The sequence below is a fragment of the Petaurus breviceps genome, unplaced genomic scaffold (assembly GCF_028583685.1).
Source record: "Petaurus breviceps papuanus isolate PSGF00001 unplaced genomic scaffold, PetGlider_PUasm1.0 229, whole genome shotgun sequence".
Taxonomy (NCBI): Eukaryota; Metazoa; Chordata; class Mammalia; order Diprotodontia; family Petauridae; genus Petaurus; species Petaurus breviceps.
Window position 1 is genome coordinate 36333095 of NW_027185903.1, and position 24067 is coordinate 36357161.

At 38.4% G+C, this 24067-nt stretch overlaps 1 protein-coding gene and 1 long non-coding RNA gene across 6 annotated transcripts in view; one reads left to right on the plus strand and one right to left on the minus strand.

Moving 5' to 3' along the window:
- Positions 1-19788, minus strand: part of MAP3K1 (mitogen-activated protein kinase kinase kinase 1) — a 76840-nt gene extending 57052 nt beyond the window's left edge. Inside the window, exon 1 of one of the 2 annotated variants that reach the window (XM_069096476.1) lies at positions 19310-19788. In XM_069096476.1, coding sequence (XP_068952577.1) covers positions 19310-19761 — 452 coding nt within the window. In that variant the 5' untranslated portion in view covers positions 19762-19788. Of the gene's footprint in view, positions 1-18162; positions 18316-19309 lie in introns of those variants that run through there. The other variant, XM_069096481.1, reaches the window with a different exon arrangement.
- A 330-nt stretch (positions 19789-20118) lies between these two features.
- The window catches only part of LOC138167518 (uncharacterized), a 133529-nt gene continuing 129580 nt past the window's right edge, over positions 20119-24067 (plus strand). For 3 of the 4 annotated variants that reach the window (XR_011169908.1, XR_011169907.1, XR_011169909.1), the window contains exon 1: positions 20120-20553. This is a non-coding gene — a long non-coding RNA (uncharacterized lncRNA). Of the gene's footprint in view, positions 20554-24067 lie in introns of all 4 variants that reach the window. The other variant, XR_011169910.1, reaches the window with a different exon arrangement.

Sequence of the window (24067 nt, forward strand, 5' to 3'; positions counted from 1 at the left end):
AATGCCTTTATTTTTTTTCAGTTACAGACATCACCCTTGTTGAGGCCTTCAATCCCTTTCTCTTAAACTACTATAATAGCTTCCTTCCTCCAGTCTCTTCCTTTTCCATTCATGTTTCACACCACTGCTGTCCTCATCATCTTCCTAATGCATGCTTTCACAGGTCACTCACTACTTACTCTTATCAAAAACTGTCACTGCCTCTTACGGAAAAAAGTATTAGCTCTTGATCTTGGCAATCCAGATTCTCTACAATGCAGCTGCAATGCAACTTTCTATGTTTATTTTGTATTATTTCCTTTCATGTACTAATCAAATTAGACTCCTCTCCATATTCCATTCTTATCCTGCCCTCACTTGCTTACATTACAGTTCACAAATGGACTCCTTTCAACAGCTTCTTCAACAACCAATCTGAACTGCAGGAGTTCCTTCTACTCTTCAAGGCCTGACTGCCCTTGCTCGAAGGGCCAAGGATGGCTCTACTTTTCCCCAGTCCTGAGCCAAAGTTGATCATTCCTCCTCACATTTCTCAAAGCACTCTGCTTGGACTGTTTCCTTGTATTTATCACATTGGCTAATTTAAAATCAGGGTTCTTTGAACTGAATTGAACTCCTAAGTTCTGTAAGGACAAGGATCATTTCTTATCTTGGTAACTCCATTACCTACTGAAAGATACTTAATTTTAATGCTCCCAAGAATGTAGCATTCTATGGGTTCTAATTATGGAACACTAGAGTAAGTGTAAAATAAACATAGATAATTACAATATACAACATTAAAGTATCTGGATGCTACAAAAGAGAGAAAAAGAAAATTAAGTCAAGGCCTCAGACCTGATGGATCACTTATAACAATCCAGCAGAGGACAAACTTTTTAACCTTAGGTTGACTCCCCGATATTACCCAGATTTAAGAGGAGGTTTTTCCTTTATTGTCAGTAGATATTTGCTTTGGGAATGCAGAGTATTATAATTCTAAACAAAATAGGTTTATTTATTTAGGAACACAAATCTGTTTAAAAATCACAACCTATTCCAAAGATCAATACAAATTATTTTTAAAATGTTTATTATTTTGGATTATTTTACTAATTCCATTCATGAGCCTGGATTAGTTGCTCATAGAGCAGACCTTTGGCATTTGTGGAGAATGTTTAAAAGGTACTATCAACTGAGAAATGTAAAGAAAAATAAAGGAGTAATCATCACAACTTGGAGAGGGTTTTAATCTCACTAAAATAATTCATACAGACTTACGTCTTCTGTAGGGGCATTTGCATTTTAGAAGAAAAATTTTATTAATCCCAATTAGTTTTTAACTAGTGAAACTGGTGTCATATATATGTAAAGGGAGGAGAGTTTGGATCTGGGAAATTTTGCTCTCCACCCCCACATTAGATCTTACCTATTCTGACTAGTAATAAAAAATACACACAGTCTCCAAGTATATGAAGAGTCCATGCTTCCAAAGAAATATTGTTAATTAATGAAGGTTAAGTTTCCAGAACTATCCAAAAGAAGCTTATTTATCCCCTAAGACATCTGAAGTATTATCCTCATAATATGATTTAATTTCATTTAACATTTCTATCAGAAATTGCATTCCAAGTTTCAATTCAGAACTCTTCCCAGTCCAACAATTCCCCAAGGCAGCATGGAAGCTGAGGTTCCCTAGCCTTAGTCACATAAATGTAAAAGTCTTTATGTCAGCATAAGAAATATTATCTTTCTATATTCATAAGAGAAAGCTAGGTTCACCTCTTTCTCCTGCTCCCTATGAAACATGGAGGTCTGAAATTTTCCCAGTGATATAAAGTGTGGCCCAGTACTACTCCCCATTCTAGAAGGCTCTTAGAAATGGTGGTGGTGACAGGTCCTTAAAGCCAACGTCTTCAGGGCTAAGACACAGCTAGGATCTTTGGGCAACCCTTATCTAGCTAATGCTGATGCTAAGTCAGAGGACCTTTGTTCAAATCCACTTCTGCTGTCTGGGCAAACCACTTAATTTTTCTGGGCCTCAGACTCTTCATCTATAAATCGAGGGGGTTCGATTCAATGGCCTTTGAGCTCTTTTCTAACTCTATGACCAAAATGAAAAAAATAAAATAGAGTAAAACTTAGGCCAAAGGCTCCTGCGATGTGAAAAGATCAGGGTAATTTTTTCCAGATTTGTCACACTTCTATTGGCTCAAAGAATTTTCCTGCCCATAGCTTAAGTTACCAGTTAACTTTTGTCCCATTTGCAGCAGTTGGCTGGGGAATCCATTCCTCTCTGGAGTTTCCCTTTTCTGATCCCCAAGTGTTCAAAGACTGCACCAGAATCTGTTAGCGGTGTACTCAATGGAAGCCTACTGCCTCTCTTGAGCAGGCTGATCCTCTAAAATGCGGTCACTCCAGCAATACTGGTTGGGGCCATATCTGTCCTGACCTGACGCAGTATCATCTTTCAAGGGTCAGAAACTCTCCCTATATGAATATAATGGAATACTAATGTGCTATAAGAAATGACAGACAGGTGGGACTTCAGAGAAACATGGAAAGACTTATATGAACTGATACTGAATGAGGGGAGCAGAACCAGGAGAACATTGTACACAGTAACAGCCACAGTGTTCAAGGACTGATTTTGATAGACTTAGCCCTTCTCAGCAATACAAGGACCTAAAACAATTCCAAAGGACACATGATGGAAAATACCAGCCACATCCAGAGAAAGAACTATGAAGTCAGAATGCAGAGTGAAGCAGACTATTTTCTTTTCTGCTTTGTTTTATTTTTTTTTTCCTTTCTCATGGTTTTTCCCACTTGTTATAATTCTTCTATGCAACATGACTAATGTGAAAATGTGTTTAATAGGAATGTATGTGTGGAGTCCATATCAGATTGTAAGCTATCTTGAGGAGGGCAGTGAGAAGGAGGTGGAGAAAAATGAAAACTTATGGAAGTGAATGTTGAAAACTAAAAATAAGTAATTTAATTAAAAAAAAAAAGAAACTCTCCCTAGTACCTTGATTGGTACTAGCTCTGTCAACAGAGCATAAAAATGGAAGATCACAGGAACCTGACGTCAATCCACTTCCATTTTCACTTGAATATAAGTAAAAGGTCCACCACAAGGAATGTGTGGTGTATCTCTCAAAACCTCAACTGGTGACCTTCTAGTAATCTACTATAACAAGGACCCAATCCGATTATGCTTCATCCACTTGTGACATCTCCTCAGCAACCTTGCTGTCTCATATATATCACCCACCACCTTCTAGGTCTTGAATTACAATTAGGCAGTTAGGTGGCAAGTCAAATAGAGCTGGGCTTGGAGTCAGGAAGACCTATATTCAAATCTAGTCTCATACTTACTAGGTGTGTGATCCTGGACAAGTCATTTAACCTGTTTGCCCCAGTTTCTTCAACTGGGAAGAGTAAAATGGGAATCAGGTTAGCACTTGCTTCCCAGGGTTGTTGTGAGGATCAAATGAGACAACTATAAAGTGTTTTAAGCACAGTGCTGGGCACACAGTAACTGCTATATAAATGTTACTATCATCATCATCATCATCAAATAAGCTGACATCACTCCTCATAACTGTGTATTCACTGAATTCCAAATGACTCTTCCCAGTTTCTACAATTTTCCCAAATCAAAATGCCCATTCGAGACTCTTTACTCTCCTATGTGTTGTTTCCCACATCAGAAAGTTAAATTCCTTCCCTGCAAGAATTATCTTTGATTTTATATAATAATTTTTAAAATGTATTCTCTTCCTTTAGAGTTTATTCTTACCCAAATAGTAGATATCATTATTTTATCTACTTTTGAAGTCAATTATTAAGTATTTGAGGATTTTTGTCTGTAATTTAAGATTATATTGATAATGATATTTTTTCAGGTTTATTACATGCAGTGAGTCAAACTTCATCTTCAACATCCACTTTCAGTCACTAAATGATGAAGAGTCTTGAATATGAGACTGAAGGATTTGAATTTGGATTTATACAACCGCAGTACAAATACAAATCCTCAGTTTTGTATTCAAGACCTTCAGACCCTTCATTGATCACCTGTCTTGGCCCCAACCTATCATTTTAACAATCTGATTTAATCAACATTAATTATCCCATGAATCTATGCTCTGTCTTGTTTGCCCAGGTCATTGACATAAATGTTAAAGGCAGAGATGGCACTTACCAAATTAACATATGACAGAAAGCTGAGAAAGATAGCTAAAAACCTAGATGACAGATGGAGACTTCTAGGGGCTAGAAAATGGGGGAAGGGGTGAATGAAAAGCATTTAAATGCTTGCTATATATATATATATATATATCAAGGACTCTGTTAATCAGATGAAATTTAATAAGGATAAATGTCTTTATATTTGGCCTCAATGAATCAAGAATGGAATATGGAGGCCAAAGCCAATACCATCTTATGATGCAATGAGAGAAAAAAACAAAAACACAGCTGCTGATTCAAATATTGCAACTGTCACTATCTTGTAAAACTCAATATATATATACATATATATATTTAAAACTATAGGTAACAAGTTCCTCATATAATTCTCTTTTTCTTTATATATTTTATATTTGCTTATGATGATTGCTACATTAAAATATATATAAATGTATGTATTTTAAAGTGAAGCACTGTCTCCAGGGTATAGAGAAGTAATAATTCCACTCCATACTGCCCCAGTTAGACCACATATAAAGAGTACAGTGCTTAGTTCTGAATGACACCTATGAAGGCATTTGAAGAAGAATATAAGAATACCCGGCCTTGCAGGTATAGATTGCTTTACTCTATCCTGTGAATATTCTTAATCTGTACTACTCACCTCAAAATACAATTTACAACTGTCCCCATATCTGCCTCCTTACTTGATTGTTCTATTCTCCTGAATTCACAGTTAGTTGCTCAGGGTCCTAACACAAATTTTTTTTTTGGTAGCAAAGCTAACACCCTATGTATATAGTAATTAATAAATTATGATTTATTGATCTTTTCTTCTTTTAAACAGGAAGGATTGTTATTGCATAAAGCAGACGGCTAAAAAGCAATGCCTTAAAAAGGTAGGAGGCACAGGCCTGGACAAATTTTAAAAGGAATATTATTTAAATAGTATGGGTAAGATGAAATATCACAAGACCATTATATGTGTAGGATCAAATATTTATAGTTCCAAGAGACCTCCATTTCCAAGACTGATCTAGTACAACCACCTCATTTTATAGTTGAGGACTCTTATAAATATGTCTTAATCAAAATCTTACTACAAATCTTTATTTAAAAAATCATAAGTTTCTGCCTAACACCATTTTCAATACAGAAAAACTCAAAGAATAATAATATACATTTTCCTTCCCCAAATATATATCAATTCATGTGGTTGAAGGGGGAGGAAACCCACTAGTATATTATTTAACAGTTAAGTCTGGGGTTTTGTTTGCCACAGATAATCCTAAGTGGATAATGGACAGATAGACTTGACTTCATATAAAATTTCAAGTACTATGTTACCAAATATAAGACATTAAAAAAATCAAACACTGAGGAAATATGAAAAATTACACTGAAACTTTGCATAATACTGTTATAGAACTCTGTACACAGCTGATCTGTCAAAGGTGCTTTACAGTTTTTAAGTTCCATTAAGACTTTATTACGACACTCTAACCTATAACTTAGTCCTATTGTAAGAAACAAAAGGAGCCTTATAGTAAAACACACACAGAATTGAACAGACAAATTATTTTGGCTTAGAATGAGATATAGATATATATATTTTTTGCTTTTTGGAAGGCAATTGGGGTTAACTGACTTGCCCAAGGTCACACAGCTAGTTTTTGTGTTAAGTGTCTGAGGCCACATTTGAACTCAGGTCCTCCTGACTCCAGGGCCAGTGCTCTATTCACTGCACCACCTAGCTGCCCCGAGAAATATTCTTGAAGTTAAACTTTTACTGTATTGATATTTAATAATTACAGCATAAGGCATGCAAATTCTCAGTATTCATTAATCTTCATTGAGGATATAACATTAAATTTCTTCATACCATAGTATGTAGTTTTGATCACATTATGAAGCAGGTTACTGAATTCAATGATGAGATGGTTTTAGACATTAACTGTTTTATTTCTTATCAGAAAATTTTGGCCCAGGAAGCAGCTGAGAGAAAAGAAAGATGTCCCTGAATATAAACTTTCCCTATATGATGCCAAAATTGCCTTCCTGGACCTGAGCCCAACATTGAGGGTTTTGTTTTTTATGCTTTTCCCACTATTTAAATCCTCCAGAAAACCCTCTGCTGGTGGTGGGAATGGGTAGGAAAATTTAATTTTACAGTGCTCTCACAAACTGCTTAACAGTCACAGATTTTGCCATTAGTAAATAAGGCACCTGTGGACTAAATACTGAGGATGATTCCAAGATGAGGGATTCGACCATCCTCTGGTTCAGTTCTCTTTGCTCTGTTCCACTATTAGATTCTATTGCAAATCTGAGTTAAATTTCTAGAAGATATATGATTTTGACCACAGTATAAATGGATCAGGACAAACCCATCAAAAATTTTAAAAATAATTCACAAAATATCTACCATATCTAGCACTGTATTCTCTCAGTTTACTATAGAAGTATATTTAGAAAAGTTCACTATAGAAAGCACAGCACGTTTGGCAGCATGCCTTTGAGAAATGGCCAGACACTTATAAATGTGATAAAATGAAAAATGCCTAATTCCATGCCCACTATTAACCAAATACAGTAAATGAAAACATTCCATTTAAAATGTTTTCTATATTGCTAAATTACTGTCAAGAAATTATTCTTGATGGAAATATACATATCAAATTAAAACTCCCAAATGCACTTTTAAAATACCTAATGATAGTATAACGAAGTAAAGAGTAAGCTAGGCTTGCCTTATTTATCCTTCTCTAGGACTCAATTATAGTAACATTGTCTCTTGAAATTTAACCCTAATCAGAACTTGGTAGGTAACAGTTTACTACTTTGTTCTTTCATTCCCTCAAGAGGTTTCATAAACTGACAAACAGAAATTTGGCTTTGATGAGAGAACTTCAGGATTAAGTATTCACTACACAGACAGATGTTTTATCATCTCTGACAAGGAGTAGGTTGACTCTCAGTAAAGTCTGCTCCATATAGATATATAGTACCTAGCATGCAACAACTCATCATCCCTTTGTAAGCAGTAGACATTTTTCCTATGTCTGTATAGGTAGTAGAACTGGGCCTCGAGTCAGTAAGATCTGAGTTGAACTCCAGCCTCAGATACTAACTAAGCTGTGTAACCCAAGGCAGTTACTTAACCTGTTTGCCTCAGTTTCCTTAGGTGTAAAATGGGGATAATAGTAGTATCTCCTTCGCAAGATTGTTATGACCAAATGAGATATTTGTAAAACACTTAGCAGTTATAGTGCCTAGCACATAGTAGGCACCATGTAAATGCTTATTCCCTCCCTCCCATACATTAAATGCCTATGATGTATAAAATAGGGACTGAAGATGAAAAAAACAAAAACAGTTCTTGCCTGGGAGAGTAGACTCTCCCAGGCAACTGATAAAACATGGGGAAGAGGAAGAGGGTCAAGGATTACTCTAAGGTTATGAGGAACTAAGAAGATAGTGATGGCCTCAACAGTAAGATGAGCAAGCTTAAGGGGGCAGGTATTCATTCCATTGTGAGTTCCAGACGTCTGTGGGAGGAATTCCAAGCGAAAATGCCTAAGTAAGAAGTTGACAGCATGGTCCTGAACTTCCGAAGATGAAGGTATTATGCAGATTGGGGACTTAAAGAATATGTTTAAATTCTGACTCAGAAATTTACTGGCTATGTCACCATGGGCTTTTCTTAATTTCTGTGAACCTCTGTTTGCTCATTTGTAATAAAAATAGTACCCAGTTATTGTGAGGACCAAATGAACGTTATGTGAAGTCCTTTGCAAAACTTCAAGAGCTATAATCAATTCAAGCTATCCATGCTAAGGAAGCAGGAGATGGAAGACATAGCAAAGAAAAATGAAAGAAAAGGTTAGAGGCTGAATGAGATGGGCATTCAAGTGTGCCAGGCAGGAGATGACCATTTGTTGACCAACTGACACCAACATAATGAATTTGGTCTTCTATAGTCAAAACAAACTCCTTGCTAATATTAAAACAAGAGATCTCACCTTTTGTTCTCCCCCAGCTGATCAGTTTCATTGCAACTAGCAGACTTAAATCAAACCTATGTGAAGAACAATGGAAGCAAAAAAATTACTGTGTTCTATTCAATATAGTGGTAAAATGATCTCATTTAAAAATGAGAGTAATATGAAATTAAAATATATCCAATCAGTAATATATGCTAGCTTAAGATTTCACACAGGAACCTAAAGAAAAATGGAAAAAATCAGTAAAAGCAATAAAACACTAAAAGAAACAGGCTGACTGAGGCTAAGTGATCTTTGAGATAAAAAGTATACAAAAATTATTACATTGGAGTCCACCTGCTTTGGATCAACAAAACTGCTGCAGGATAGTGTGGAGACTCTAATGACCATACGAGAGAGAAAAGAAGGCTACTAAGAACTTCTCTTCCCTCAGTTCCATCTATTATGTTTATAATTGTGTCCTGCATGTAACTCCTATTACCAATGTTTCTGAAACTCTTTCCAGAGATACAATAAACTTAAGAGAGTGAATCAAAAAAGGAAATAAAATGGGTACAAAATTGTAACGAGCAAAATTTCTCCAAAAAATTATTATAAAAATGATTAAAAGGAAAAAAAAGCTAAGTTTGGAGAAGCCAGTACTTAAATTTTCATCCTATGTAAAGGTGTCAGACTTTTGTACAAAACAACTTTCAAGTACAGAAGATGATGGCTATGGATACACTGAGAATATGAATATGACCAAGTGAAAGGAATATATATGTGCATACATATTTATACAAGCAAATGAAATTGGTGGGTCATCACTTACAATGCTAATGAATAAAACTCAGAATGAGCAACAATAGCCCCCCCCCCCAAAAAAAGGAATGATCAAACAGGAGAACCAAGAAAGAACAGTGTCATTCATGGAAGTCAAAAGAAGAAGGAAAAAAAAGAGTTTCCAGGGTAAAGGAAAGGTCAACAGTATTAAGAGCTTCAGACAGGCCCACAATTAATACTGAGAAAAGGTTCTTCATTGAATTTAGCAATTAAAGAATCCTCAGTAATCCTGGAGAGCCCAGTTTTATTTTGGATAAGATCATAAGATTTAACATTGAAAGGGGCTTCTGAAGAAATATAATCTGACCTTTTCATTTTACAAGTGAGAAAACTGAGGCTTAGAGAGGGGAAGCTCCTTGATCTATGGTCACACAAGTATAGCTGGAGGTGGAATCTGAAGGTAGGTCTTTCTGGATCCAAGTCTAGCACTTCATCCACTTCACAGAGGCTAAAAGACAGTCAAAGTCAAATGATGGTTCTGAGGATGTTGGAGACCTGGACATGCTTGTAGACAGCAGGGAAGGAGCCAGGGCAGAGAAGAGGGCAAAGGGAGGAGCAGGAGGTCAAAGGAAATTAAAGAGGAGAGAGAACAGAGAAATGGAAGATTAAGAAACTGGTAAAACAAGCAAGCTCCTGTAGAAGACAAGGAGAGGTGGGGCTCAAAGAATAGGTAGAAGGTCTGGACTTAATAAGAAGAGTCACATCTTCCTCAGATCAACTCCCAAAAGTAAAGGGAGAAAGAATAGGCAAAAAAAAAACCCAAACCCCAAATAGTTTCAAGGTATCAAGTAGAAGAGATAAGGGAGTTCACAAGAAATGGTTTCCATTTTCTTAGGAGAATACAAATGCTAGCAGCAACCAATATTTTGTTAGGCTCCAAAAATATTTTCTCTGTGAATCTATCTCAGAAATAAAGCTGTGATTTGCTAAGTTTACAAAAACTAGGATTCCACTTAACTTTTAAAATTTTCTCAAAACCTAATGTTTGACTTCCTCATTAAATCTTTTTCAATTACGTTTTTTATTAGTACTTAGATATTACTGAACAAAAGATTACCTAAAAGATCTACTCTGATGCCATCTCCTGGCAGGATGGTAACCCTGGGTTTTAAAAGGCTATGTATGCAAAGAGAGAATCCTGGAGGAGTCCTACTCCAACACAGATTCAAAAACACTCTTTTTTATCTTTATGTATAGTTGAGTTCAAAGACAATCATCACCACAAAGTTGCCCACTTCAGTAATGTTTTCAGCAACCAAAACTCAAGAAAAGAAGAAAAAGAAAACAGGTGCAGACTGCATACTATTACTTAGGCACATACTAAGGTTTTAGGGGAGTTATATCCTTCATTAGTGAAATACCCACACCAGTGAAAGCAAAGCTTCCTGAAATATATCACAATGTAGAATCTTAAGGGTTAGAAAACAAGTCAACCTTACATACTTGAAATTTAATGAATACTTGTTTAGTATTAGCAGTCCTGGTAACTGGACTGGTAACTGTTATTATGGGATATTTCCTTTGTATTCTGTTTCCTTCAGAAAAGTAGTTTTAATGAAATAATACATGTTTTAAGGGAAATATAAACATGCTTTGAAACCTTGAAATGTTTAAGTAGTCACCAAATTTAATTCCCTAACTAGTATACATAAATATTTTAACCTAAGTCCACATAAAAAGGCTATTGTGCAATATACACAATGCTAGGCTTCTGACATACCACATTTAAAAATTTTGGAATTATCTTGTTATACAAAATGCTTCAAATCCAGTTATTTGCGTTGTGATTCAATTGCTTTGTAAAACAAAAATAATACATCAGTAAAAGAGGAGGAAGACTTGGCTCCACACAGTTCCCTCCCCAAACAGTCAAGCATGCAGAACCATTACTGTAGTCAAGATGTCTCTGTGGCCAATATCCCAATAGAAAAGAGGCAAAGAAGGTATGATGTATCAAAACAATTAAGCTTCCAACATACTCTAAATGGATAAATTTATTTTACAGGTATTTTTGTCTTTGTAAAGGGTATATAGAAGCAACTTGGGTGCTTTAAACAGAATATATTTCAAATGAATGGCCAATATAGTTTGACACTAATAAGAGCTACAATATTTCTGCATCCAACAATCTCATTAAACACCACCTACTAAAGAGCAGAATTCAATACAAAAGGAGCTTAGATTTCACAAAAGATTTACTAAAAGTATCAGAAGAAGCTTGAATTTAACTTAGGTTTATCTGCCACTGCTTTGCTTTTTAAGGATTTGAGTTTTAGTGAAAAGAATGTCAGATTTGGAATCATTTTAAAAACTTCAGCACTGAGATAACATTTTTCTAAGTGCTTAGATATACCAATAGAAACTTAGTATCTACTCAAAGATGAACCAAAAAATGCCCCATTTTTGAGAAGAGGAAGGAAGGTAGGGACAATTCTCAATTAAAATGGAGGAAACCTGTGTCCTCAATGTTTGTTCTATTTTGAATCACCTTACTGTAAAATTTTCAAAAGTGATTTTACATAAATTATCTTGTTAGATACTGTATAATCACCATTTATCAGATAAGAAAATTGAAACTGGAGTTGTGATGTCCCCAATGACACTGCTATTTAGTAGATAGATGAGTTGGAAGAAGTTTCTGACTCCAATTCAAGACTTGTCCATTAATTTAACCTAACAGAGAAAGACTAGAAAGAATCAGTGAAAACTTAAGCTATGAAATACTTTTTATAGAAATTCAGTGTTTTTGTTCAGAGTAGTATGGATAAAGATAACCCTGTATTCTTAAAGGCTCTACCAGCTGAGTGAGAGCAAATTCAGATTGCTTCTGCCAAACTGGGAAGGCTTGAGTATGGGTCCAGGGATGGCCTGCTTTTCTGTGATACTAAGACCAACCCAGCTATGTTTGGAAAGAATTAACAAGTTGGTGGTGAATTTTTCAGCCATTGTAACTTTGAAAGACAACTAACTTACACAATGGATTTATTTGCACTGGTGAAAGGAATACTCATACCAATGAAATGACATGTCCCAGAAGTATTGAGATATTCAAATTCAAAATAAAAATATTTTTTATTGATTTTTTAAAAGAAAAGCCTTGCATTAGTTTCTTAAATTTGAAATATAAAATGAGTTTCTCAAATTTTATCTTATCATATCTAGTCTGACACTTTATAGAGAAGGAACCAAAAGAGGTTAAATGACTTGTTCAAAGTGACACAGGTAGTAAATGAGAATAGGATGGATTTCAGCCTAGTCTTCTAACTCCAAATCTTTCTAAATGTAACAACAAAATAGGTAATATTTACATAGTGCTTTGAAGTGCTTTACATGTTTTATCTTATTTGATCCTCACAACAGCCCTGTGAAGTAGGTGCCATTATCATCCCCATTTTGCAGATGAGGTTCACTGTGTAAACAACTTGCCTAGTAAGTGACTGAGGCAGAATCCAATTTCAGTTTTTGCTAACTTTAGGTTCAGCATTCTCTCCACTACCCCATAAAAACACAGACAAGAACGGTAGATGATGAGAAGGCATGCAATATCAAGACAGCACCCACTTCAGTGGGTGACACTATTTTAATTTACACACACGTATCTACTATCAATGATTGCTTAAATGTCAACACAGGTTGCATCTCTATGAAACACTGTATGAAAATTCACAAAAAGATACAGTATTTCCCTTCAAGAACTCAATGTCTTAATCAGTTTAGAGCCAAATGTGTTATAATAAAATTTTAAGGGTCTTCAGTTTAAGCAAATTTCAAGCTAACCACTTAGAAAAATCAAATTAATGAACATTATTTTGATGTTTATCTGGCAAGGTATCACATAAATTATTCTGGTAACAAGGAACATCTTAATGGTAGTCTATTTCTTTAAGCATAAGTCTCAGTCTTCTATATCTTGTCGACAATGAAGTATGCCATTATCTTTACATAAGTGGGTACAGCTAAAGTACTGAATAAGAGGAAGGAAAGGGAGGATATGAGCTGCAGTATGGAGCCTGGTCTTAAAGGTATCTAATGGTCTCACTTCCAAAAGTTAGAGAAATGGGAAGGAAATGTACATTAAAAAAGACGTGACTCGTGGCTTTTAACAACAACAACAAAAACAACAACAACAACAATAAAAAACCTAGTTTGTACTTCTCCCTGACAGAATATTTAGCTATCTCAATATACTCAATCAAATCATTTCACTTGATATTCCAAGGAATGTAAGCATCCTAACAATAGAGCACTTCCTACCATCATAAAATATACCAAGTCAAGCATAATATGTTATATACAGTATTAATAATCTCAAGCATTTCTTATTTTATATAAACCCGAGCATGTTATAGATTTCCTTACATTGCTATATTTAGCTAACAGAATTGCTATTAATAATAAAAACTGTATTTAAAAGCCAATGTTGGCAGGTATTGAATTTCACCCCATTTCTTGCTTTCCACACCCCCATTTTGATTTTCTCTTGCAAGAGAATATCATGCCTGAACTTGTAGTCCTGTGTGTACTGCTCAAAGCGTGTAGGCAGGGGCAATTTGAAACTAATCACTATCTTGAGTCGTCTGCCAGCACTATAAACTGGAAATGTAGCACATATTCTGACCTAGGCAATAGCAAGAGAGATTATTCCCCCAGCCCACCACCACTAGAATGAAACACTAATATTCAAAAGATACAAAGAGAAAGTGGAATAAACTTCACAACAACATACCCTGTGCCATGCTAACCTTGAAGACTACGTGGAATCTTCCCAAATAAAGAATGCAACATTTAGCTACACTAATGCTCCAGTGGCCTACACACCTACTCAGCTGTAAATATAATTTAGTGTTGACTTTAATCTAAAAAAGAAACTATGGTTTGGAGAACTCATTTAAGATTCTCCATCAATAACAATATGCATTACCTTAACACCAACTCTGAAATTCTGTTCTCCTTATAGTCTAACACTATAATCTATACAAAACAACCCATTTCCTCACCCTTATGTTTTGCTTAAACATTAGGACAATCGCTCTAACGTTATTATCACACGTATCCAGGTCATAGCAAGAAGCACATTTTATATGCAATGGTAAGCAAGTCCTGTAATTTACTACCAGGGAACTATGTCTTTAAGGGCCAATCTACTAATTAGTCTTTAGAAAATTATATCAAATATCATTAACTTAACGATTCATTTTAAGGGAGAAAGTTATCTCAGCACAAAAATTAAATCATTGTTTGCCATCCTGTAAAAATATTAGTGTATAAACCACTTTAATTCCAGAGGATAATTGCTATATGAACATTTTCTTGAGTATGTTCTCAATAAACATTCTTTAAATTACAGCTGTGTCCCCTTATACTTCAGCAAAGGGAGGAGAGCATCTAGCTGATCTCATTATGCTGCTATACAAGAATTAAACAATTTTAGCCAATAATTTTCTCTGTAAATGTCATTTTTTTTGGCAAGGGCAAATAAACTTTGGTCCTATTTTTAATATTTCATTTCTTTTGATAGAGATTCTATTAGGGTTAAAATTAGCTTAGTCAAAAGTCAGATCACCAGAAGTCAGTTATCAAGGAAAGGAAAACATAAAAGTTTAAGGAACACATATCTTAAATATAAACAAGTAAGCATACTAATAGCATAGGTGCAAAAAGCCATTTTTGATCAGAATACTTCAGAATTCTACCTCAAAAGACAACTTATCCCCCTTCATCTCTCCCCCAAAAAGCAGTACAACATTTAAAAGTTACTTTTTTGTCTTTCAGAGCACTAGCACTTATGAGAACTCCAAATTTTTCTTCCTAGCAAACCATTTGTCATTATTACACTAGCACCTCTATCCATTTCTGATTTTGGAATGAACACAACTAAGTGCTACAGACTGATCAACAGGCCCAAAAGGGGCAAGCTGCAACTAGTTTTATTGCTCTTGTAGATATAATCATAGGAGGACTCCTTTCTTACCCTATTTTAGTATCCTTTATTAATCGTTAAAAAAATTATATTGAGAAAACTTAAAAAAAATACAGATTATGGTTGTGGGTGGTAATGAAGCCTTGAAAGACTATCAATGAACAGTACTACTTCCTGTTTTTTGTATCTAACAAAATGGAGTTATTATAGTGTATTAGAAATCATACATTAAGGAATGCTGGTTAACCAGTCACCCTTGCCAAAATCAGATATGAAAAGAAAACAAAAGTTGGCAACAATTTCTGCCCCTGATTTTTCTCTTTCAACATTACATTAAACTGTCTTTAGTGAATACATTTACTGTCTTAATTTAAAATAGAAGCTAAAACATTTTACAAACATACATTTTGATTAATTTAATTTTAACTTCTGGAATTACCTGCTTTTATTAAGATAGTTTATAAATGCCACCCACAAAAATTTTAGTAAAATAACGATTTCATTATTTCTTTGAACAATTTCCTAATGATATGATATGCCTATAAGTAAAAAGTCATGTTAACAATCACGGTGATGTTTACCTATCTTTCTAAAAAAAAGTACAGAAACAAAAGATATAAATGCTGAAGAATACAAGAGTTATGAAAGCAGACTATGAAATCTTTTTAGATTAACTAAAAGGTATAGCATATCTTGTTCTTTCTTGGGGTTACCAAATTGATGGTTTAGGTGGGTGGGTGGTTTAAGATGCCAGGAAAGGATAGAATCATTATATCCACTAAACTCACAATTGCCTGTTCAATGAAAAGTAGCAACACTGTAATTTTTCTTCAAAGGCACCAAGTAAATCCAAAGAAAAAACCCTTTAATTTTGTGACTTAAAAAACAATTCACCAATCCCTTGGACAAAATTTATAGGCACTGAACTTTCACTGACATTTCAGAAACATAAGGACAATAAATACAAAAAGCTACAATGCACCTGTATATAACACACTGTAAGTACACTTATTGTAATTTTTATATCAAAAGGCTAAAAGCTGTGGTCAAAACACGGAAATAACTAAATTACTTGGGGCTCAAGGAGTTCAGACATATTTGAAAATACTCCTAAAAACAATAAAATATTTGAAATTAGCTTTTATTTCATCATTGCTCCACCAAGGCCTTGTAAGTCTTCTCTTTATATGTTTAGTTTTCTTATTATTAATGTTTTAGCAGATTTTTAAAATCTGAGACTTCAGAAGATTTAAATTACTACTGCAAAGGAGGTTACTAAAAGTCAGCTTTTACTACTTACATTAAGAAAGGTTAAACTAAGACATCAAGATAAGCGAAAATGAAGAAAAACTTTTGACAATACTAATTAGGTAACAGTGCCAAAGTAATTATGAAATCATTGAAGAAATAAAACAAACTGGGAAATATTAGGTATTTTACACAAAATCCATCACCATACAGTTTTGACCTTGGCAAACCCCTAATAATCTCTTCTAATTAAAGTGACTGATTATTTTCCCCAAATACCTAACTGTCCTTGCAGATTTTTTTTCCTTCCATTTTCACATACTATATATATTTTTTTCTTCCATTCTGACATTAAATTATGCCTACAGTGACAATTCAATTAAATTTTCAAGAAAGTATTTTGATATGCACTATTATGTATTCTGTACAATTTTTAGTTTACTCTACAACCAAAAGAAAAACATACCAGTTACAAAACAGGAGAAAGAATGAATCGTTCAGTGTCTGCATTCTGAAAATAGCCATGGTTCAAGCCCTGGCCAGGCTAATTACCAGCAGTATGACTTTGGGAAAGGCATGACTTTTCTAGGCTATGGTTTCCTCATTTGTAAAATCAGAGAATAGGCCTAAATGATCTCTAAACTCCCTTTCAGCCCTAAAGCTGTGATCTGAGGAAAGCTTAGTCTTTAGCTAACCAATATTTTTGTATATGTTATTTCTACTTTGTTCTTATCTACTTCCAAATATCTGACAAGTGTTAACATACAAACCATGGCCTAACAAGTTCAGGTATTAATGTATCTCAAATGTCTGACAACCATATAAAGTTATGTCCTTATTGCTATAAATTTCTATCAGAACAGAAAAAATAAAATTAATTTCTGGACTACAAAATTCCAACCTAATGTACAATATAATTTACTTCAACAAAACAGTATTATTCTCGGTTAATGATTTAGTCCAGTCTCCAATGGAAACTACACAAAGATTAAATATTAAATATAACAATCAGTACTTTGCAGAAGTTGATTTACACAAGATACTGATGCAAAAACCTACTTAAAGGCTCCTCTGTTTTCACTGTCTTGGGGGACTTATCAGTGTTTCTGAGTATATTTTAAAATGTTATTTAAGGATTTGTCATAACACTGCAGCTTTAAATAAATGAAATCAACCAAGCCCACAGCAAAATCATTTTAGCCACAAATCAGAACTAGGAAAACTTCTTGGAGAAGTAATTTTCATTTAAAAGGCTTACACACACAAGTCAAAATTATATGTGTGGGTGTTTAAATAGGCATCAGGACATCCTACTGGAGAATCGGTGCAATACCACAACTTAAAAAAAATAAAAATTCAAACGATTCAAAACACTGTAACTTCTCAACAATTCGCGTTCTGCAGTTTCTCTGTGCTGAGTTTTTCTTTAAGCACAACTGTCACATTTAATGATTTCCTTTAACAGAGTATTTTAGAGTTGTCACTAAATAAAAGTCAAGGAAAACAATCATTTTTCTTAATCACATTACCACTCTCTTTGAGAGGAAGTGAAAAGAATTTGAGATTTTAAACAGCATTATCATGCTGTTGCTACTGGAATTTCGTAAGGTGGCAGCGTTTGCAGCTGGGGTGAGCTGAAGCTCTGCAAAGTGCGCCCCACTCTCACCCAGAGGTGAGAGGATAGTGGTGGCAGTTAACGGGTTGGATGGCTTGGAAACCGAATGGCTGACACATCCGGTCTAGGATCTCTAGCCATCCAAGTAAATTCAAACTTCAAAGGCATCTCAAACACATGCCATATAAACTCTCAGCTCCTGCAGCTACCAGTTCAAAGCATTCTAGGCCCAATGAGTACTTAAGCGTGAAACCTCAGAAGTTTTGCAAATATTGTGGCACCCTGAGTTTGCAGCTTATCCGCCTGGGATATGACCTGGTCTCGACTTTCTCCCAACCAGAAAAGACATCCTGTCAGCTCCCAAACAGCCCGGGTACCTGCCACAGAACTAGGTCTCCTCCTAGGTAGGCTGAAGCCAGGCGGCATGGAAGATCTGGCTCCAAGACAGCAGGTTCTGTCTGTCACGCACCGCACAAGCCTGCCCCGGGCCGGCGGGATCTCGCTTCCTCCTCCTCCTCCTCCACACAAACAGCCGCCGGCTTGGCACCTAGCTCCTGCTCACTGGGTTCTAGAGCCACCGCAGCCGGACCTCCCGCGCCCTCCACTCGGGCTCCCCCTCCCGCCCCCAGCCGCAGCCTAGACAGCTCCGCTCGGGGCCAAGCTCACTCGGGCACGCCACCCAAGTGCCAAGTGCCCCGGGGTGCCCACAGCCTCCGCATCCAGCCCACTAGTTCTCGGGACACCCGGTCTTGGGGCATCTTCTCCGCTACTGCTTCCCCGCCCACTCGGCAAACATGGGGAGCTCCAGCCCAGAACCCCCACCCCCATTCCCATCCCCTCGGAGCTGCCTCCCGGGCAAATCCAGATTTTCAAGCTCAGTCTCCCACAACTCCGGGCCGACCAGTCTACACAGGGCAACTCTTAGAGACTGATCAACCTCGCAGTCTACACAGGGCAACCTCCCGGGTTGGTCAACCTCAAAGTCTACGAAAGGGCAACCTCCCAGACCGGTCAACTTCCCCGTCTAAGTATGGCAACCTACCAGTCTACACAGGGCAACTGACTAGTCTACACCCTCCTTCTCAACTATTTCCGCAACCAGACCCAAGCAAACACAGACCTGGCGTCTCACACGTTTCCAAACAATAACATCCCCCCCCTCCCCCAAGCGCATACCCATCTCCAGTCCTCCCCTCACTCCCTTCCCAAAGGTGGGTTTCGGGACCCGCCCAATACTGGGGAGCCCGAGGGAAGGTGGAGGGAAGGGGGGAAAGCCACTCCGGAAAGACCCCGATCCCTAGCGGACTCTGGTCCAGCCTCCCCGCACCTCTCCCTTGCCCCGCGGCGGCTCCGGACACTCTCCCCCACCCACTGCCCCCGGGAGTTTCATTCATTCGGGGAGCTCGGGAGCCCGGCCTGGGTCGGGTCGCTGCAGGGCTGTGGGCGAGGGGCGGAGCAGGCAGGATGGCTCGGTCCGCACGGGTGCCGAGTGCGCCGTGCGCGCCCGGGGCTGCGGCTCCTTACCTCGCGGGGGCACCGGCGGCTGCGGGCGGCGGATCGCTCGGGGCCGCCCTCCGGTCCCCGGGATCGGCTCCCGCCGGGCTCAGGGCGCCGCTGTCCGGCGGCGGCTCGGGGGACTGGCAGGCGCCGCGGGCAAGGGAAGCGGGGGGCAGCGGGGGCGGGGGCGCTACGGGCTGGAAGCCGCCCGCCGCTGCGGCCGGCGGCCCCGGCAGCGCAGGGTCCCCGGGCTCCGGGGAGGGGGACGCAGAGGAGGGCGGCGGGGAGGCGGGGAAGAGCGGCGGGTCGAGCTCCACACTCCGCACTTGGCGCAGCTGCCTGCGCCGCCAGTCCGCCCGCTCGCGGCCCCCGCTGCCCGCGTCCCGCAGGAACCCGCCGCCGGCTTCAGGGCTGGCCGCCGCCGCCGCTGAGCCCGGTAATCCCGACGACGAGGTGCGATTCCCCGCCGCCGCCGCCATTTTCTCTCGCGGGCTACATTCGCTCTGTCCTCGCGGAGGGGAGGGGAGGGACAGGAGTTGGAAGGAGGGGCCCGGGGCTCGCTGGGGGCGGGAGGTGTGCGGAGCGAGGGCAGCCGAGCGCCGAGAGCGTAGCGGAGGCTACGCCAACAACGTGGAGGACAACGCAAACGGGGCTCCGGGAGGGGGAAGGGGGGAAACGGGCTGAGATGGGGGCGGGGGCGGAGAGCTTCGGTTGGTCATTTGGAGTAGCGTTAGAAGCCTAGAAAGGGGGGTAGGGGGGTGGAGGGGTGGAGCGCGCAGAAGGAGGAGGTGCACATGCAGAGCTACGCCTCTAGCGGTAGGAGGCGGGAGTGGTGGAAATGCAGTCGCCTGCAGGTTGGTGGGAGGAGACTGTGGGAACCCGAGCAGTGTGGGAGACGCTGTAGGTAGCCTGGTCCTCTGCGCTCCTGCAGCCGGCCTGGAGCTGCTGTGTAGTGGGCAACTCTCCTGCCCAGCCTCCCGCCCGCTGCAGGTCCTTGCAACGCCCGCGGGAGGGGCTCGATCACAGCTTCCTCTCTCCAGCAGTCTCGGTACTGCTGTTTGGAAGTTGCTCAAGGCAAGTCTCTGGTGTCCAAAAATAAATAATTGGAACAGTTGAGGACGTGGCCACCGATAGGCAAGACTGAAGTAAAGAGCTGATTAAAAAAAATTTAAAAAGGCCTGCCGTTCCCTAGCAAGGCTTTCTCTGGTGTGCTTAGGGGCCGATAAGAGTTCTCCTTTCCAGACCCTTGGGCGCAGGTAAAGACTGCACAGGTAATGACTAATCCTTACCACCATTCAAAGTCCAGCAGGAAAGCTTTCAATGCATTCTGTCCTCCTTAAAGGAATAAAAAGACGAAAAATAGAAGGTCACGAAATAAGCAGGCCACTGTCGGCTGCATTCTGAAGTCCGTGATTTGAGGTTTCTTCCTACGACGCCCCCCCCCGGGAAAGCCGTGAAATTGTAAAGGAGGAGCTGGTGTAGTGTAGTGGATTACTTTTCCTTGCTGTTTCTCTGGGTGTGTATTCCAGTATTGAGTAAATACTGGATAAGGGATTAGGATTAGGAGAGAAGTGGATAGTCCGGAGCTCAATGCAATTACCCCCATCAAACTCTATAATTTAACACCCCCACCCTAAAAACAAACAAACTAAACCCCTTACTTAATATTTATGAAGTCTCCCAGGGGAAAGCGAGAACGAGAAATAGCCCTGTGGGTGGTTTAGGGCTAGCTACTGGTATTTCCCCAAAGATATATTTCAAATGGCTCCATTCCCTGAGCGATTCCCTTCGATAAGGTGTTTTGGGATAAAAAGCACTATTTAAATGTTAATTATCCTCGACCTTTCCAGTACCACAAAGGGATTCTCTGTGTCTAGTTTGTTGCTACTCTGCCTTCTTTCTGTGGGACATGTTACTATGTGCTTTGCCTTATAGATGATAACTCTTCCCGAGGGCAAGAACTCTCTTCTCTGGGTTTATTTTGCAAAACAGCAAGCAGACTTTCATATACAGAAAGGATGATAAATCACATGGGAAGAGGAGAGGGAGTAACGTTCTCGGCCTTATCTTATTACAAACGTAGCCAGGAGCCTGAGCTGAGTGCATACAAACTCCTCTGTTTTCTTTCGCAAAAGTTACAGTCCAGACTGCAAAAGTTGTGAGGAAAGGCCCCTTTTCTAGGTACTGGGGGAGGAGGGTAATTACTGCCCTGCGTTTCTGAAAAGGGGATGCAAAATAGATCTTGAGTTCACATTGTCTTAATGTATTGACTACTAAAAGATTATTTTGACGTTTTTGAAGTGCAAATTTTGAAAGTAGTGAGTAGTTCAGGTAATAAAATCTGTTAAAAGTTTGTAGTCTTTAATTCCAGGATTAACCCTCCGAGTTCCCTTCTGTGCCGAGTCCATATTTGGGTTAAAATTGTGCAGCTCTGTTCATTGAAACATCGAGGCCAAACACTGGGTGTTTGCTTAGTCTTCCCTACTTGAGAGACACCTTACCTTTTAAGTTTACGATTCATTTTTTCACTTTTTTAGGTCTTTACAACTTTTAAATTTACCTACTCAAGACATGTAGCAGCACACTTATAAAAACTAAATAAAATTACTATCCTTTAAAGGTACTGTAAGATTTGGAGTTTTCCTGGAGTAGCATAAGTGAAACAGATTTCAAAGCAAAACAGCTTCCTGTAGCCTATCTATGCATCCGCCCAAGCTGAAACTTGGGTACAGAATGAAGGCGAGTAGTGTAAGTCAAACGCACCAATCAGCTGCATTCTCCTTCACCACCCCCGCCTTCCCCCCTTCTCTTGCTGGTCCTTTCCTAAAACGAAAGACAGCTGAAATTACTAAACACTGCTCATGGTTTTCGTCATTTTTCCCCTTAACCTCTTATGCAAATATCCTGTTCTTCATTATGCATCCACACACTGAGAATCAGATAAAAAAGAAAGAAAGAAAGAAAGAAATGCTTGGCTGAAAAGGGTGTTCCCATCTGCCATATGTTAAATTCATCTTACTGTTTTGTAAAGGGAGTTTCGTTTGAATTAAACTATATGAAATTGTTACAGTACCTCAAATTGTCTAAGGCTGAAGCTACTATTTTAATACTATTGTGCTCTCCCTTATATTACTAGAAGGGCATGTATCAAATTTCAAGTTACTGTATTACAGTAGCTACCTCAACTTGGTTTTTAATGTAGTGGGAAAGGCACCATTCTTTTCAGTTGCTTCTGTCAGGGGAATGAGGTGGGGCAAGAAAAATTGAAATATAATTACCATTTTTGCTATCTTTTTTTTTGTTGTGGTTCATTTTTATGCACATTGGGATACCAGCCTTGCTGATATTTCATTTCCACTGTGGCAGATTCTATAACCCTCAACCATATACTTTCCGGATCATACACTTTTCCACATATTCCTTCTGGGAATCACTTCAGTCACACTTGATTTTATATTTTCATTTGTAGATGTAATTTAGTATAGTTGCACTTTTTTTTTTTGCTATGTATGTGTATTAATGCCTTTTGAATGGAGAGGTTTTGTAATGCACTGGTAGATTATTTCTTAGTTCAAATAGATGGAATATTTTCTTTTTTAATCTGAGGCTATTGTTAGTTGCTTCAAACACTTATAAAATGTTCAGATGTTAAAATGTCCTTTTAAAAATTAATCATTTATCAGGGAGACTCTCACAAGATCTTTGTTTTCTTGTTGTTGGGGTGCTTTTTTGTTTTTTTTTTTTATTTTTTTTGAATTCTACCAATAGGGTTGCCAAATATGAAATACAATACTGTCCTTGGGAATGGAGTGTGATGGGAGGGAAAGGAAAGTCAATCTATGTTCTGTTTTAGCTATCAGCCATTTCCTGATGTTAAAAAAACAAAACAAAACATAACACTTTTAGTTGGCATAGGAAAAAGAGAAATCTGGTACAATAGATAAGCAATTATTAAGTACCTGCTGTGTGCCAGGCACTATTTGGTCATTGGGAATATAAAGACCAAAAAAACCCAGTAGCAACTCTCAAGGAGTTTATATTTTATATGAGAAAAACACAAGTATTATATACACATACACATATGGTATATGTGCATATACAATATATGCATATATAAGTACAAAATGTATATGATGAAAATTCGAGGATATTTATAGAAAGTAGCACTAATTGAGGGGTTTAAGAAAGGCCTCATACAGTAGTTAGCACTTGACCTAACTTTGGAGGAAGCTAAGGATGCTGAAGTGAGGAAGGAGTTCATTGCAGGCATGGGCAACATCCTGTGCAAAAGCAAAGGGGTGGGAGATGGACTGTCCTGAAGGAGTAACAGCAGGTAGGTTTTTTTTGGCTGGACCATAGAATATTTGAAGGGGAATAATGTGTATTAAGTCTGGAAAGAAAAACTAGAGCCGAAGGGCTTTAAATATCAGAGGAGCTGGTTGCATTTTTTTCCCCCTCAAGCATTAAACCTCCAATATGAAGGGAAATTATTCTTAGAGAATTATTTTCCATTTTGACTTTCCTGACTTCCTTTCCCAGCTGAAATCCCATATTTTACAGGAAGGTTTTTCCCAACCTCTCTTAATTTTAGAACCTTCCTTCAGTTGATTATTACCTATTTATCCTGAAGTGTGTGTGTGTGTGTGTGTGTGTGTGTGGTTTTCCCCATTGGATGGTAAACTCCTTGAGGGCACGGATTGTCTTTTGTCTCTTTTTATATCCCCAGGGCTGAGCATAGTGCCTCACACATAGTAGGTGCTCAATAATGCATAGGTATGAAAATCA